The sequence below is a fragment of the Phodopus roborovskii genome, unplaced genomic scaffold (genome assembly GCF_943737965.1).
Source record: "Phodopus roborovskii unplaced genomic scaffold, PHOROB, whole genome shotgun sequence".
Classification (NCBI taxonomy): domain Eukaryota; kingdom Metazoa; phylum Chordata; class Mammalia; order Rodentia; family Cricetidae; genus Phodopus; species Phodopus roborovskii.
In genome coordinates this window covers 27,584,224-27,601,909 of record NW_026126571.1, presented here as the reverse complement: position 1 = coordinate 27,601,909, position 17,686 = coordinate 27,584,224, and the positions used below count along the sequence as shown (strand labels likewise).

At 52.0% G+C, this 17,686-nt stretch overlaps 1 protein-coding gene across 1 annotated transcript; it reads right to left on the bottom strand.

The window, feature by feature from the left end:
- Positions 1-7,549: 7,549 nt before the first annotated feature.
- Shh (sonic hedgehog signaling molecule) lies at positions 7,550-16,758 on the bottom strand. Its single transcript, XM_051203156.1, has 3 exons — positions 16,075-16,758; positions 10,996-11,257; positions 7,550-8,331 (listed from the first exon to the last, which is right to left on the bottom strand). Exons 1-3 carry the CDS (start codon positions 16,372-16,374, stop codon positions 7,574-7,576), a joined length of 1,320 nt encoding a protein of 439 aa, XP_051059113.1. The 5' UTR covers positions 16,375-16,758; the 3' UTR covers positions 7,550-7,573.
- Between the last annotated feature and the right edge of the window lie 928 nt (positions 16,759-17,686).

Genomic DNA, 17,686 nt, shown 5'->3' with positions numbered 1-17,686 from the left:
CAAAGACTTAATATATATATTTGTAATTGTTTGACTAATGGCTTAGGCTTATTACTGGCTAGTTCTCTCTCTTATAAATTAACCCATTTCTACTAATCTGTGTGGCTGTGGCTTGCTGGTGATACCTGGTATGTTGCCTCCCCAGCGGCTACATGGCATCTTCTCACTCCATCTTCCTTCTCTCTGTCTCTCCTCTCATATTGTAGCTAAGACATTTTAGGTACAAGTCTTACACTCCTCAGGATAGGACAGCTGCTGGAATAATCTAGTAATTGCCAGTTACCTATAGCCTGGACATTTAGTGTGTGCTTTTTTTGTTTGATGCTATTCTTGTTGGTTGTATTCCATTTTTTGTGTATGTTATTTACCCTTTCTTTCTCCTGGACAACACTTGATAAACGGTTCATCTTATAAATAGTTTTATGTTAGGACTAGAACCTTCTTATTTAGACAAAAAGAGGATCGCAGTGAATATTCGCTCCACCCATGACCTTGGGCTATCTGGCCTGCTAGAGGTGGTATTGCTTATTTGCTAATATAACTCCTTTAAAAGTAAGAGGAGAGCAGTTGCATGCTCTCTTGTGTGGTGGTTGGAGATCTGTCCCTGGCAGAAGACCACAGTGACTCTTTACCTTATTGTTACTTGTGAGTATTCCCCAATAAAATATTTGATATCCTTTTATTTAGGCTCTAGTGGACTCCCTTACAACTGCCTACAAATTCCTGCTGTCTAGGCAGCCTTTCTCCACACTAGGTCTTTTTGGAATGGATCCCAGGTTGCTACCTAATCAGGGCTGGGTTTCCTCAAGAGATAGCATTTTGGATCCAGAAGCCCAGGCTCCAGGCTTTCCTTCATCTGGCTCCTCCTGACTCTCAAAAACCAAACCAAACCAAAACAAAAAGCTTTCTGCAGGAGCTGGAGAGATTAAGATGGCAGTTTCTGTCCTGTGCTTTTCCTCCACCCCTGTTGATGGCCATTGCCACCCACACAGTGACCGCTTTCACTTGGTGAATTCTGAGTGCTCTTAGCTCAACTCTGGCGATTTGATGCTGGTTCTGATGTGGCTTGACTTGCCAGTGGGTAGGGAGAGGTGTGGGCCTCATCCATGGTTTCTGGGCATGTCTTCCCCATGCCCCTGTGTAATTCTGCTCACTTGTGCCCATGTATTTTTCTAAGGACATAAAAGCAAGGGTCAGGGACTCATTGTCTTGGGGTAGGGGGAGCTGTAGTAGGAGGCGAAGGTTGACGGATAGACGGGTGTAGTAGCTTGGGCCCTCCACAAATGCCTGTAAATGTTATAGTTGTGTCACATCTCTGTCCTCCACCCTTGGTTGGCAGGCTGCTTCCATTTCTAGATTACACCTCTCCCCTTGCTTGTCTTCAGAGCTGGCATGCACTTGTACCTTTCCATATCCCTTCCTCAGTGGCCCAGGCCACTCTGGGCAGCACTGTTGTTGGGAACATAGTCCCAGGATGTATGTGAAAGCTAGATAAGCATGAGCCAGTGAGCAAGCTGGCAAGCAGCGTTATCTATGGGTTTGGCTTCATGTTCCTTCCCTCAATAGTGGACTGTAACCAGTGAGCTGAAATAAACACTTTCTCCCCTAAGCTCCTTTTGGTCAGAGTATTTGATCACAGCAGCAGAATGAAACTAAAACAGTGCAAGCCCCTTCTAGACATTTAAGTCCTGTGAGGACGTGCTAACTTTCCCTCCTACCTGACCTGGAGTCATTTGCAGCCTAACTTATCTCAGTCAGACCCAAACCCACCAAGCGCTCAGATGGCTGGACAGAAAAGGACAGAATGTCCACTGTTACAGAGCAGGGTCAGTCCAGTGCTCCTAATTTGGCTTTTTCTCTTTACATTTTTATTTACATGTAAGTCTATGACTATGCAGTGCCTGCTCCTAGGCCGTTTGGTTGTGTCCACAGACTTTTTCCTAACTTGGTCACCAGAGGGCGCGCGGCCTCCATGCAGGGAAGACTCCTGTCTCCTTTCCCACCTAGCTACAAGGCAAGGCTGGACCACAGGGAATTCACAGCACCTAGAAAAGGAAAAGCACACCCTCATCCATGCATCATGTTCCTGGGATAAATGAGAGTAAGAAAAAGGAGAGGATCTAGGTATGTATGAGTAAAAGGCTCAGAGCCAATTCTTCTGCAACCAGCATCGTTTACACTAGTGCCCAGAGCAGATGCTGGAGGACCCCAGTAAGTCAGCTTTAGGAACTTACAAAGAGAAACAGAACCACCTGCATCCCTCCAGAGCTGCCTTTGGGCATTCTGTCTCTGTAGGTGTTGATGGCGCTAGTAGAGCTAATGGCAGCTGACCATGGAATTTGACCTAGTAGACTTGAAGGTTCCTAGAAGGCTCAGATGAAGAACAAATAGAGCAAGATACCTGATGCTGACCTTAGCCTCAGCATGCACAGTACCCATACACAGTGAACACAAAAACAAACATATGCGTACACATATGTCCTACACACAATAAATAAATTACCATTGGCTTTGGGGGCTAGAGGCAAGGACTGGACTTCAGGGGCCTATGACCATCAGAAGTGGGAGTATCTTCTACTAGGATTTGAAGGGCTGTGTGCAATGCCTTCCTCCCTGAGAGCAAGAGAAGACCTCACAGGTTGTTTTGGTTCAGAGTAGTGGACACTCATTTGCGTGTGTGTGCATGTGCATCTGGTAGCCAAGGTGAACATCAGGCACTCTCCTCCGTGTATTCCCCACTATACCTTCTAGGAACCTCTGAACCTATTTGTTCTAGTGACACAAGCTGCTCAGGTGAATTGCTGTCACTCTCCCAGCACGTCTCATCCCCCTGCCTAGCTGCTAGAGATGGGAGGCGTCCGGACAGCTGTCAGCTGGAACCCCATGGACTTGGTACACAGATATCAACATGGGCCTGGGCTCCTCTCAAGGATGTAGGTTAGCCTTTGGGCTGTTGGGATCAAAAAGCCAGCCCTTTACTATGTGTGGGCTCACTGTAGGCAATTTCCCAGTTAAAATGAGGTTGAGCCAGGGAAAAGCATGCTACACACAGGTCCTCACCTTGCACACAAGACTCCGTTGAAAATCATTCTGGGCTCGGGACAGGTTTTTCTTTGCCTTGTGTCATGTTATCAGTTCTCCTGTTATGGACTCCTCAGCCTGCTTAGGTTAAACTAGCTTCCCATCTGGAGACATGGCTGCCCTACTGAAGACCAGAGTGGACAATGGCAGTGAACTCTATACCAGAGACATGCCTCCTTCTAGTGGGCCCAGACTTTTAATGTGGTAAAAAAAATGCAATGGTAATGCTTTTTCTGAACTTGAGGATCAAACTCTAGGAGAAACCGTGATTTCCCTCCTAATCCCAGGCATCTGTTTTGGGATGGTTTGTAAGTTTCTTTTGGGAGGTGGTGGATCAGGACCTAGGATATTTTCTCTGTCCAAGAACATCTTTGATTGACATTCAACTTTTCTATTTCACCACCAGGTGGGGTAGCTGCCCACTGGCCTGGACCCAAACACTTTGAAGACCTCTCCTGATCTCAAAGAGGAAGGCATTGTGTACAGTACTATGAATTCTAGGGAAAGACTCCCTATTTCTGATGGTAGCAGGCCTCTGCATTCTGATCCCTGTCCCTAGACCTCAAGGTAAATTTTTAAAATTTAACTTTAATTTAAATTTTTCAATTTTAATAATTTATTTAATTTTATTTTATGTGCATTAGTGTGAAGGTGTCAGATCCCTGGAACTGGAGTTATGACAGCTGTGAGCTACCATGTGGGTGCTGGAAATTGAACTCAGATCCTCTGGAAGGGCAGCCAGTGCTTTTAATTGCCCCAGCCCCAATTTTGGTTTTTAATTAAACCCGAAGCTCACTGATTGGCCACGCTAGCTGGCCAGAAGCCCCTGGATTCTCCTGACTTCATTGCCCCAGTGCTGGGATCACAGGAAAGCGCTGGGGCACCTGGCCTTTCGTGTGCGAAAAGCTGGGATCATGTTTGCTTCCTCAAGTTTGTGTCATAAACACTATGCTTACCAAACCTCAGCACCTGATTTGGATCCTACAACAGGACTACAAACAGCCTTGTCCAGTGCAGTATATATCCAGGGTCCCACAGGCCTCACGATCTCTGCTGTATCCAGCAGCTCTGTACACAGGCAGGAAGGAGCCATGGGCAGTATGCTGTGAGCATGCCTGTGTTCCAGTGAAACTTTACTGATCTGCACTCAACTGTGAGTTTATGCAGTTTTCAGGTGCCATGAAACATCATTCTTTAGATTCTTTGTTCCAGACATTTAAAGGTGCTAAAAACAATTTCATTTCATGAATTATGGGGAAGTAGGCCTCGGACTAGATTTGTCCCAGGCCCATAGCTTGCTGCCTCTGTCTTTGAATATATTCCCAACAGAGTGTTTGAACAAAGCCAAAGACCAGAGAAGCAGCTTGTGGTTTGTTCCTGTGGAGTCCTGTGCAGGCCACATCCCTGGACACCCACAGAGAAGGTTGGCCTAGCTTTCCTGGCTCTTTGGGAGCCCTGAAGGCTGAGTACAAGCCAGCTTCCTTGTGCCAGCCTGAGTCTCTGGCAGGAGCTTCAGTGCTGTCTGGCCAAACCTTGCAGCTACCCGGCATTCTTTGCATATGTGCCCAGCATTTCCCATTTGAGTGTGATGCTGATTGCAGAGGGATTCCGCCAGGGAGGACCACTGTGCCATCCTGTCAGCAGCTGAGTCACATGCCTTCCTGCACAGGAGAAATTCCCACCGCTTGACTCAACCCACCCATTGAGAGAGTGACACCCACCCTCTCAATGGGATTTTTCTTTCACATTCACAGCTTATTCTCGTGGAGGGACATGAAGAATGTGTGTGACAGCACAGGATAGGAATCCTGTCACATAGCTGACATTGCAGGAAGTCTCTGTGATTTCTTAAATTATTCAAACCATATAGTACAGAGATACCGGTTCTGAGAACATTCTGATGCAGTTTTCTTTGTAAGAACAGATAAGCATTTGTGAAGGAGGGGGTGGCAATATGCGTCACAGTACACCAGTCCTGAAGAGAGATATGGTGCCCTGTTACAGCAGGATGTCCTGTACCATAACCTATATCTGTCACCTGTATGTGATGCCTTTCTTTTATCCCTATAGAAAGATCTTTCAAGGGACTGAGGAAGCCTGGGAGGTGAGCAGCAGGACTGCACCTGGGCCCTCCAGGAGCAGGCACTGGTTGGAGTTTAATGTTTTGCGGTACCCTTGTTTCCATCTCTTACTCTATGGCAAACTTGGGCAGTACGGGTAGCTGGTCAGGTTGCTTGGCATAGGCAGGGTTGGTGGTGTGCACAATTGTTCTGGTTTGCCTTTGCTGGCCTAATCAGAAAGGATAAAAGAAGAGAATGGCCAATCCTAAGAGGCATCAGAAATACCAGCTTTGAAACTGTTTACCACTCATGAGACCAAAGAAAAATCTCGTGTGGAGAGAAACCAAGGCCTGCTGCCGCCTGGAGGGTTGGCCTTGTGGAAGCAGGGAGAGGACAAATCCCTGGTCCAAGGCTAGTGGGCACAGCCTCCTGGGCAAACCTCTGAGGTTAGGTTGTCACCAAGAAGCACCTCAGGGCTGCAGGCATCCACAAAGGCCTCTGTTTGGGAGTCAGACCTGCCAGGCAGTTGGAAATTTCACTTAATGCTACTTCTTAAATCAGGGCCAGCCTATGTACTGTCTCCATCTGCCCAGAGACTCCTCCATCTGGTCAAAGCTTTCTCGGGTGCTCCTCCTTAAGTCACAAGAGTGGGGCTTACTTTGATACACTAAAGAGCCAGGAGTGAGCCTAGGCCTAGGCCCTGACCAGGGTCCAGGGCAGAGCCCTCTCCAACACACTGCCAGGCATCAGTAAACTGGAAGGGTTCCTCCAACTAGATCTAGGAAACACTGGCATGGACTGAGCCTGGGGATAAACTGCAGGCTTTGCTATTGCTCCAGACAGACCTGCACCAAAATATACTAAGTGTCCAGAGGACCCAGGCAACACCCATTCTCTAGCAGGCAGCTTTCCAGGCCAGGTTATTCCAAGGATCATGCTAGGAGGGTTGAGAGAGCTAAGCACCTGTGGGACCCTGTCTGGAAAGGACACAGCATCTTAAGCTATGGAGCCTACTCCCTATAGCCCTGAGACCACAAGGTCAGAGAAAGTCACCCAGTTATCATGCAAAGAAGTCTATAGGTGCTGGGCCTCTTCTCTGAGGGTTTGGGGACAGACTGTCCCCTAAGCACCACCAACTCTGGGGAGTGTGGACAGAGCTTTGCATAGCAACTACAGGAATGAGGTCTCTCTAGTGAAGGGAGCAGACAGTGATTTGTTCTGTTGACCTTTGTTTCCTAAGCCAGTGGGTCTGAATTCACAGTAGAAACATTATAAACCAACAAAATACTGGGGCTCCAGATTTTCCAGAATATGAAGTTAAAAAAAAAAAAAGAAAGAAAAGAAAAAGAAAAAAGAAGATAAAGAAAAGAAAAAGGGTCGCAACAGGAATTCTCAGGAAATATCTACTAACCACTGGGCGCGTGGCACACTTTATTTCTATAAAACTATTACAAAATATTCAAAAATACATTTTAGTAAATTTACAGCAGTTATTTCTCAGTTTATTAATGCAAAAACATCTTTTTTTTCTCTGTACAAACTACAGGCTTCATCCTCGTGGGCTCACCGCTATGTGCGCTTTTAAAAAATATTATTTTCTAATAAATTCTTTGAAGTTAAAAATAACAGAGTTCTTCCAGTTTGTCAAGAAAAAAAAAAGTGTGTATGTGTGCGTTAACAGTCTTGATTTCCAAGAACATGACCAAAGTGGCAGATACAAAGCAAATACAAACCATGAAGGCAGTACAGAAGACGGCTGTTACATTGGAAAATAGTTAAATTAAAATAATATATTTTCATATTTTACACTATTTCAAAAAATGAAATGTCATTCAGTTAAGTATTGATCTCTCAAAAATCTAATTTACAATTCTGTGTATAAAAATATAATTTGTGGACCCCCATGGAGCATTTTTTAGTTTACACTTGCCGAAAAGCAGGACCCTAGCAGACGAAGAATGTGGAGTTTTGCCTTCTGATGCACAGGACGAGGGAGTGTAGAAAAATAGACTCTCAGCAGGTTGCTTGGCCTCACAAAATAATCTTTCCCCCCCTGTGAGTACAGTTCACACGATAATAAATTATCCAAGACACAAACTAGTTAAGGCTCTTGAAGGTCCATTCATATTATTTAAAACATCTATTCATACCAAACAAATAAATAGCCAGGAGAGGAGAAAAAAATAACCCAAATAAGACAATAACGAAAAATTTTCAAAAAAATATATAAACTAAACACAACAACGGAACTCCCCGGGGTCTTTGCTTCCTTATAGTCTACTTTGGACTGTCCTACTTATTATTATTATTATTTATTATTCTTATAATTAAAAGTCTCCTTCCGTGAGCTTTCCCGCGTCGCTTGCTTATCTCGCAGTCGCAGTCGCTCCCCGCCCCGCCCGCCCCCAGCCCCTGCCCAGTCCCCTCTGACTTCAGCTGGACTTGACCGCCATTCCCAAGGGATGCAAGGTCTCGCTGTCCAACAGCCAGGTTCCAATTTGGTAGAGCAGCTGCGAGTACCAGTGGATGCCTGAGGCCGGCCCTGAGCCTCTAGCCTCCGCTGAGGGTTGGGGTGCGGGGATGCTGTCCCCACCCCCGGCGTCCGTGCGGGCGGGCGCCAGCGCGGCCAGGAGCGCGTGCGCCAAGCGGAAGGGCGCGAAGGCCCGGTGTGCCCAGCTGTGCTCCTCGATGACGGCGTAGCACGAGGCTAGCACACGGTTGATGAGGATGGTGCCGTGCGCCGTGAGTGGCGCATATGCGCCAGCCGCCTCCTCACGCAGCGTCACGCTATGCACCGCGGCTGGCAGCAGCCGGCGGTCCCCGCCACGTTCGGCCACCACGTACACACGCTGGCCTGGGCGCACGCGGCTGGCGAAGAGCGCGCTCGGTCCTGGTGCGGGCCCCGCGGCTCCCGTGTCATTGTGCGGCGCCACGAAGAGCAGGTGCGCGGCGGTGAGCAGCAGGCGTTCACGCGGCTCCCGCGTCTCGATCACGTAAAAGACCTTCTTGGCACCTTCGTCGCGGTCCAGGAAGGTGAGGAAGTCGCTGTACAGCAGCCGGCCCTGGTCGTCAGCAGCCAACACGCGGTCTCCTGGACGCAGGTCCTTCACCAGCTTGGTGCCACCCTGCTCCAGGTGCACTGTGGCGGATCCCGGGAAGCAGCCCCCGGATTTGGCCGCCACGGAGTTCTCTGCAGGGAAGAGAGAGACGGGGTGTTGAGTGCTAAAGGAGACAGGTACGCCCGGGGTGTTTACGTGCGCGTGTGCGTGGCCGCGCACGGTCGTGCCCCACTCGGTTCGACAAGGGGCGCGCGTGTGATGGAAAGGGGGGCGTGTTGGGGAGGCGTCTCGGGGATCCAGACTGATCTAGCATAGACCGCCCTGCGCCAGCAATCCCTGTGCCCCAGTGGCTAAATTCCGACGACCTTTCAATATTGCACTCGCACGGGGCGGGGGAGTTAGCTGGCATCTCCTGCAGGAGGCGTGGGGGGGCACTCCCAACTTTGCTTCTGCTTCCTGTCCCATCCCCCTCTCTTGCACCCAGCCTCGCAGCCTCGCCGCGAACCCAGAAGGATATTTACTCTCTACTTGGATTCCTCAGGAAGCCTCCTTGAGCTCGCTCGAGCCTCGGGCGCACACTCCTCTCTCGCGCCCGGACTGCAGGGCGAGGCGCCTCCCAGTGCGCGGTGCGAGGAGGCAGCGCCTGGGGAACCCGGGCCGCCCCCGCCTTTCGCTTCCCCAGTGAGGGCCTTGGTTGTTGGCCAGTGGATGGCCAGGGGGTGGGGAGCAAAAAATAGCTGTAGTCGTTGTAGCAACTGAACAAACATTCCAGAGGTTTGCCCGAGGTGTGAAAGCCCAAGACTTGTGTGGATTTTCTAATTAAAATCCAATAAAGAGCCGGGTATTGTCATTGTGATTTGTGGGATAAATAGGAGACAGCCTTGGAAGAGGGGACACTTCCATTTCTCCCTCTTCCCCATTCTCAGCTCACTCTCCAGCTCGCTGGCCGCCCCCTCCCTATTTGCTCAGGTGCAACCCCCCCTCCCCCTCGTGCAGTTCACACACAGGGACTCTCCAGAAGCCCGGGCCTCACAAGGCACTATTTGCACAGCCCGGCCTCTCTTCCAAGCACTCGAGATGTGTATTTGAATTTTAAATGGCCTGGCCTGCTCAGAGCGCTGGAAGCGCAGGTTCTCAAGGCCCCTTGACTACCCGCTTTACCCAGCCCTCTGTAGCTCTTGGAGGCTCACTGTCCCGAAGGACAATAATTGAGGATGGGGCAGAGCGCAGGGGTCCTGGGAGGAGGGGTGGGGAGGTCCCAGTCTTCTTTGCATTCCAATCTCCGGGATCATGCTTTTGGCAAATAGAGATTGCCAGAAAGAATCTTCCTGCTGGAATTACAGAAGGCTTTTAATCTTCTCATCGGTTTCTCCAGCATGAAGTGCGGGGCTGGCGGTTGGAAGCACTCCATAGCCCCCCGGAACGCGACCCCGGGTTCTAGCCAGGCGGAGTCGTCGAGTCGCACGACCCCGCTTGACACACCAGGCGCGGTGTCCCAGCCCGCGTGTGCAGAATGCCAATGAGCTGCCCTCCAGGGCCGGGGTCTGAACTGCCTGCGAGAGACCCTCGGAGCCGGATTACCGCTGCTCATTTGGGAGGAGATCCCCTAGGGACTCCAGCAAGAGGGACTCCAGCAAGAGGGACTCCAGGAACCAGGGTGGCAGAGGCCTTATGTGTCCAACGCAGACTTGAGGTCCAGGGAAGAGCTTACTCAGAGCCTACCCACACTGCCACTTGCATTTCTCACCCTGGCCTGAGAGGCGTGCCTGCTCTAGGGGGTTCCTGGAGCAGACACCTTCCTGTCACCACTCCTGCGCATCCTAGCCAGTTTTTGTTGCCAGAGCCACACTTTCCTTTACCTAGTCAGTGTTTCTTGATGTTTAGTTTCCAACTAGTATGTGTCGTTAAAATACACGCTGGGGAGCTGAGGAGTGGGAAGAGGCGGGTCGCGGCGGTGGGGAAGGACAGACCTTTATGAAAAAGTCACGATGAACTACCCATCCCTAGAGGCTATTGCTTATGTGTTGGCTGCTTGCCTCCCTGGCTGTTCCTCCCTGCAACAGAGCGTGGCGTTGCAGGCCCAGGGAACTCCGCCTTGCACTGGCTGGGGGCAGCCGCTGCGGCGGGATCCCCTTAGGCAGTCTAGCCAGGGGCTTTCTTCATGCCAGCTGGGCTTCTAATAAGAACGGATGCTTCTGGGCTTGCGGCCTCCCGAAGTTGGAAGTATGGAGTTTATTACCTCCCACCAGGCCTTTCCCCCCCACAGGCTTAGCGAGTGAGTTAAGTTAGTTTTGAATCCACAGGAGCCCAGCGGGGAGGAGCCAGTACCTAGGTTTAATGCCCTCAACAGCCCCTTCAACTCATGGGGTTTGTGTGTGTGTGTGTGTGTGTGTGTGTGTGTGTGTGTGTGTGTGTGTAGGAGGGGGGGTGCTGCCTGTAGGTTAAGCCCTAGATGGCAGGCAAGATCAAGGTGAGCTCTGGCTACACCAGTAATCATCAGGCTCTCTAACACCTATGTCTCTGATACTTCAAGCAGGGTGTTCTGGAAAGCACAGAGCCTTGGAATCTGAACATTTAGGGATTCTGGTTAGTGGTCTGAAAGGTTGCAGAGGTACCTGGCAGGAGTGGGATGGTGGTTATCTGTCATAGGATATATCCGCACAATAGAAATTTTCAAGAGCATGTCTCTCTTTTCATGGCTTTTATCCCCTACCCCCTTTCTTCCAGACCTTCTGCTGGGAAGGGTTGGAGGTAGAGGGTGGTGAAGAAAGGCCATGATGGGGATGCTTGCTTACCCGCTTTCACGGAGCAGTGGATGTGTGCTTTGGATTCATAGTAGACCCAGTCGAAGCCAGCCTCCACAGCCAGGCGAGCCAGCATGCCATACTTGCTGCGGTCCCGGTCAGATGTGGTGATGTCCACTGCTCGGCCCTCGTAATGTAGAGACTCTTCCGAATGATGGCCATCCTCATCCCAGCCCTCAGTCACTCGGAGCTTCACTCCTGGCCACTGGTTCATCACAGAGATGGCCAAGGCATTTAGCTTGTCTTTGCACCTCTGTAGGGAGAAGGGGAGCCTGAGTGACAGATAACTTGGTTGGTGGTTTCTCTATCAACCAGAAACCTGGGATCCTGGGGTGGAGGCATGGCTCCTGCTGGAAGGGCAGGTTCTCCAGGGAACCAGCTGAGGGCCTGTCTCCAACCCAGAAAGCTAGAGCAGTTTTTCTTTGAGTGAGATCCCAGGTGTATCTCTTTGGTGAGACAGAACTTGTGGTATTATTTGTGGAGGCCTGCCCTGCCCTATATCTGCCTGGCCTGAAGAAAGCCACAGCAACACTGAGGGGTGAGCAGTAGCCTAAGGACAAGCAAGCAGGTGAATGCGGGTGTCCAGCACAGGCAGGGCCAGAGGACAAACATTCTTGGTCCAGGCAGCCACATTCTTTCCCCTAAGGAGCTCCTCTCTGCCAGGCTTGTCTGGGGCCTGATTGTATTCGTGTTTTCTTTGACCGGTTCTCTTCCTCCCCTCTTGTTTTCTTGGCCCTGCACAGAATGGTGTCCGGCAAGTTTGAAGAGCAAACTTAAGAAGTGGATGGGGGGTGGGGTGGGAAAGGTAGGGGGATGGGCAGCCAGAAAGTCCTCAGGCTTCTGAGCCCTGCCCAAGAGGGGTCTACTGTGGAACTCCTGTTACACCAACTCCTGCCTTGCAGGGCAAAGTGGAACTTGGGATGCTGGGGGCACTCTTGGCCCACATTAAGAAAAGAGATGTAATAAAAGGGAGGGGCCTGAGTCAAGTGTGTGTGTGTGTGTGTGTGTGTGTGTGTGTGTGTGCGAGAGAGAGAGAGAGAGAGAGAGAGAGAGAGAGAGAGAGAGAGAGAGAGACTCATTGCTTGGAAGTTTATGGTGGCATGCTGATTGGGGGTTTGTGGCTGGAAACAAAATAGTAAGGGCACATTACCCAGAGAATTGGACCCCAATGGAGGCAGGAATAATTTCAAATTGACTTCTGCAGAGGATAGGGCTGATGGCCCATGATCCCTCATGCTGAGAGGATTCAGGCAGATTACAGGGATGGGAGAAGAGCCCCTAGATGACAGACTCTAACTGTAGCCAGGGGACTCTTGAAAGGACTGTTGCCCAGGCCTTCAGGGATAGACAGGCCTTCAGGGATAGACAGGCCTTCAGGGATAGACAGGCCTTCAGGGATAGACAGGCCTTCAGGGATAGACAGGCCTTTAGGGATAGTGTGTATCTGGCAGTTAAACACACAACAAATAGGAGAGGGGGGGGTAACAACAGGTCCGCTCTGGCAGGTTTCTGGGAGAAAAGTCCAAAGGACAGAGTTAGAGTGAGGTCAGTCTTAGGGATTTACGCGTTTTACATGAAAATCAATAAGTAAACCTGTGTCAATTTAAAACTGAGATTCGAAGTCAGTGCGCGCAGGCGCACACCACGGGACGAGCTGCTTATCTCCTCCTTCATTCCAGCTTGTACTCCACCCCGCTCCCTTCTCTCAGGAGGGGGAAACTAGTGAAGTGGCTTTAGCAAGCTCCCTATCCTGCCGCAGGGGCAAGCTAGGGTAGGTTGGAGAGGGCTCCGGAGTCAGATACCCTGAGCTGCACAAGGCAAAGAACTCCGGGTTGAAATAGGCCCTCAATGCGGACAGGCCAAAGACGACGATTGTCGCCTGAGTTGGCACCCCCGGAGCCCTACAGCCCTCCCCTGCACCAGGCCCAGCGCGACTCTGCAGGCAGATGCAGGGTACTCCCCCGCCCGCAGTGGGAGGGAATGTCACAGGCAAAGCCGGGAAGCTCAGCCCGGTTATTAATTCATTGGGTCGTGTGCCGCTAATCAAGCCCGACTCTGTGCAGCCACCGTGAAGCCCGGCAGGGTCACTGGGGCCCAGCTTTGTGTCTGCGGAGGCCAAGTTGTTCCTGAGCCTCCGGCCCACCTCTGGAATCTGCACACCGGCAGGGACTGTCACTTCCAAAAGTGGGCTTCCCACATTGTGAGAGAGGCGGTGACCCACTTCAAGAAACTCTATTTTCTAAACACACCCCACTCCATTCTTCCCCTAACTGGGGCAGGGACAGACCCCACTCTTCAAAGCAGAAAACCATTCTTCAACCCACACCTGGGCTCCTTTCCCCAGCTAGAACCTAAGTACGCAGGAAATCTATTCAGCCAGGTTCCTCAGGTGGCTCCCCCTACCCACTTGAGCCTGTAGAGCCGGCAGATCAGGCCCCTCGCGGCCTCCCACCCCAGCCCCCTGGCCGCGGGCACAACAGCCTGGCACTCTCTGGGGCCTGGCCTGCGCAAGGAGAGTGTCTGTCTGCGCTTCCCTCTCCAGAGTTAATATTAACCAGGAGCTCCTGCGATCCAGAACTGCTCTGAAAGTTCCACTGGGGACGATCCTGCCATGGTTGAGGGACTTGGGCTCAGTCACTTTAGAGAGACAGACTGGGAGGCAGGCGAGAGGGGCTGGCCCATGGCAGGTTCCCAGGAGAATGCTCAAGCCCGGAGCCCGAGATCCTCTGGCTTCACTCCTTCACCTCTAACCTTCCTTCTCGTTCCTCTTAATTCCGCCAACCCGGAATAAGAGGCTGGCGAGAGTTGTACCAAAGGGAACTTACACACTGCTGCCTTTACAGCCATTCTCATATTGGGGGTGGAGGGGATCTTTGCGGGAAGGGTGAGAAGATCCTGGCCTGGCCTTCCCCACCCCCACGTTTGCTGTCTCTGCCCTTTCTTTTTGCGTTGGAAACCAGAATAGCCACTGCCCAAGGGAAAAAAGTATTTGTTTTCGTTTCGTTCGTCTGAAGGAACTTGACAGAAGGTCAGAAGTTCAAATGCTGCTCGCGCGCGCACACAGCGGCGGCAGTGGCAGCGGCAGCAGCAGTGGCAGCGGCAGCAGCAGCGAGAGTGACCGGGTGTAGGGCTGCTGGGCCTTGGGTCCCAGGCCAGGAGGACGCGAGCGAGGGAAGGGACGAAGCTGGGGGTTTCCGTTTAGGACGCAAGGGCAGGAGGGGTCGAGAAGGCAGCAGAAGAGTTGCAGTCCAGGTCAGGCCCGCGGAGCTCCCAGCTTTGCTACTTCTCCCAGCTCAACCCTTTCCTGCGCACGGAAGGGAATGAGAGCGCTCGGAGCCCTGCGCTCCGGTGGGGCGCGCTCGGCGCGTGCAGAGTCAGGGACAAGCAACCAGAGCCCAGCCCCGTGCGCGCTGAAACCCTAGCCGCGGGATCGATAGCGCAGGAATAAGTGGAGCTGAAAGGCGTCTGCCACACCACACGGCTCGGCGCTCTCGCAGCTCTGCAGCACGCCCGGCGCGCTGGGCAGGGGAGCCCGCCTGGGACACCCTCGCAGACCCACCCGGGCTGAGGGACATTGCGTGTCCTCACCAGGCCTATTTGCTTTAGCATCGTCTGTCTTCTCATGCATTCCCAAGGACCTCCTCACCCTAAGATGCAAGCCCCCTTCCCCGGAGAAGGAGGGAGGGGTGGGCAACCAGGGAATAAACGCCCGGGGCTGGCGGGAGAACTTGGCTCTTGCAAGCTGCACCAGCGCGGCGGCCCGCGGCCCGCGCAGAGTTAACTGTGGCTCGCGCAGCTTCCCGGCTCCCGCGCGCGCTCACACTCGTGGTCCAGATTTAAGGTGGTCGGGAGCAGATGAGGGAGATGGGGGGGGGGATGGCCCTGTCCTCTGTCTCCAAGACCCCCGCTTGCTGTAGCTCTGGCCTGCCACCCTAAGGCTAGTCTCCTAGGCTTCTCAGCCAGTAGGTACCTGGCAGCTAGCTGTGCTTCGCGTAGCAAGCAGCTCCACACTCGCTCTCTCCAGCCCCCGCCCCCTGCTCCTGTGCCCCGCCAGCGCCGCTCCACCAGCCGCTTGGCGCACCTAGCCCTAAAGGTAGGACTTGAATATTTTAATAGGGCAGTAAAAAGGATGCTGACCTATATTTGCAAGGAAACCCATTTCCAGCTTCAGTCATACGTGCATGGAGTTTCAGAAAGTCTTGATTTGTCTGGGAGATTGGCAGCCTAGAAATCTCAAAGGAGGTGGGATGGGAGAGAGGATCAAGTTTTGCTTTGCCCTCTGTCCTCGCTGCTACTAATATTTATTCTCTTCGAATTCTTATGTAAGCCGGTTGAAAATTAAAACGATAGCAAAACCAGCAAGTTCCAAGTCCCTCCCCTAAGGTACCGCGGGCTCTGGAGAACAGAGGAGCATCCTTAAAGAAATATCAATACATTCCCTCTGACCGGCACAATTGGGGACGAAGGGATCACAGGCTACGTGATACAGTGGGGACAAGGAGAGCTCCTCTGGAGATCCTGCCTTTTGTCAGAATTGTCCCCTGACTTTCCCAATTAGAGTTCTTTAGTGGTGGCGGGGTAAACGGTGGGGGTGGTCTTCGTGGGGGGGCGACACAGAAAAGGGGAAAGTAGGAGCTAGGAGCTGGAATGCTCCAGGCTGTGTTTGCAATTCCCTGGAGGCCCCTTGAGGTGTATAGGGGCATCCCCACTCCCTCCATTTTCTGTCCCTGCTTGGAAAGGGCAGACACCCCCAGAGTGAAGGTCTCTCCAAGTTACAATCTAGAATAGAGGCAGAGAGAGGAGGCCACCCCGGAGACTAATTAAATAAGGGACATAGCGAACCTCATTTTCTGGTGTTCCCACTCCACCCAAACCCTAAACTTCCTGCTGGACCCTTCACCTCCTTTCTCCTCCCGGAAGAGGAGTGCTAGGTGGGCAGGTGGGTGGGGAAGGAGAGGGCCCAGCGGCCTTCCTACCTGCCTAAAGAGCAAACGGAGCAGGACGGACTGCTTGGTCACACGCAATCCCCCAGGGGAAGCAGCCCGTTTCCCACCCTCAGTGGGTCTCTACCTGAGTCATCAGTCGGTCTGCTCCCGTGTTTTCCTCATCCTTAAATATGATGTCGGGGTTGTAATTGGGGGTGAGTTCCTTAAATCGCTCGGAGTTTCTTGTGATCTTCCCTTCATATCTGCCGCTGGCCCCTAGGGTCTTCTCGGCTACGTTGGGAATAAACTGCTTGTAGGCTAAAGGGGTCAGCTTTTTGGGGTGCCGCCTCTTTCCAAACCCCCTACCGGGCCCGCACGCCAGCCCGGGGCACACCAGCAGCGAGGAAGCGAGGACCACCAGAAGACATCTCGCTAGCAGCAGCATCTCGTCCGCAGAACCCGGAGGACTTGTGAGCTGTCCCCGCGCGGTCTATGCGCGAGCGGGTACGCGCGGGTGTGTGCGTGTGCGCTCCTCCTTGCGCTCGGCTCTCCCTTCCTCGCTCGGCTCGTTCGTTCCCTCTGGCGCTGCCTGGCTCTTTCTCTTCCTATATAACCTTGCCTGCCGCTGCTGCAGGGGACTTGTCTCCGATCGCCACCCAGACAGGGGCTGCGATGGCAGGCTGCCGGTCGCTGGTAACGGAACACATCGGAGTTGGGTCTCGAGACAGCAATTAAAAGACAAAAAGAGCCTGATTTTAAATGGTAGCAAGGCTGGAGAGCTTGTGAGACAGGCTGCCTTTCGCACTATATTATAGCTGGCAGGGGCGCATCTGATTGGCCAAGCCGCACAAGCTTGTCTTCTGATGTTAACCCTGAGAAAGACTACATTTCCCCCTTCTTGCTGCTGTGGCTTTATTTTCACCTGAAGGCTTCCAGTTAAAAAAAAAAAAAAAAGAAAAAGAAAAAAGGTCTTTACTAAGGTAAAGGTGGGCGGGAGGGAGGAAGCCTATTTATTGGAATAATACCCTACAGTGCCAGCTTTGTGTGCATGGTTGCTTCCCCCTTACTTCCTCTAGAAATGGTAGATGCTTTGGTTGGAGCCAACATAAGTTTTTAAAGGACAGTCCAGATGTCCCCCTCCAAGCTTCGACCATCAAACATTCTCTCAATTGTTTGAGGCCAAAGCTGCCTCACTCTTATTTATCTTATTTGCACCCCCACCTCCAGATGTGAGTATACAGGCTAGATGCCACTGGGTTGTGACAAAAAGCTCTCCCCGAGTGTCTCCTGAACAGTTAGCATCTTTGGGTAGAAGGTAATCACAAGTGGCATGACTTAAAGCATTGCTGTTTTAAGTGCCTTGGGGAAATTTGAAAATACTGTCCTCCATTGTGTTTCAGTGACTGCATCATAGGCAAACCTCTGCAGATGGATGCATCTGAGCTGAGGGGCAGGTACACTGTGGACTGCAGGATGGGGCAGGATGCACAGTTCCAGTGTGTCTAGGTGCTGCACCTCAGCATAGGGATGGGGGAGGCTGGTGTGTGCTTGGTGAGTGGAGGCCATTGTGCCTGGGGCAACTGAGAGTGGGCAAGGCTGCATACATGCACCACCCCCACAATCGATCCCAGAAAAGTGCAGGGCTGGGGTAAGTTGAATATGGAATTCAGGTTCCTCATCGCAGCTGGCCTTACACTGGAGCTTTGCAATCTAGTCTTTAAGAATAGAAGCTGGCCGGGTGTAGGGTCTGCAGATTG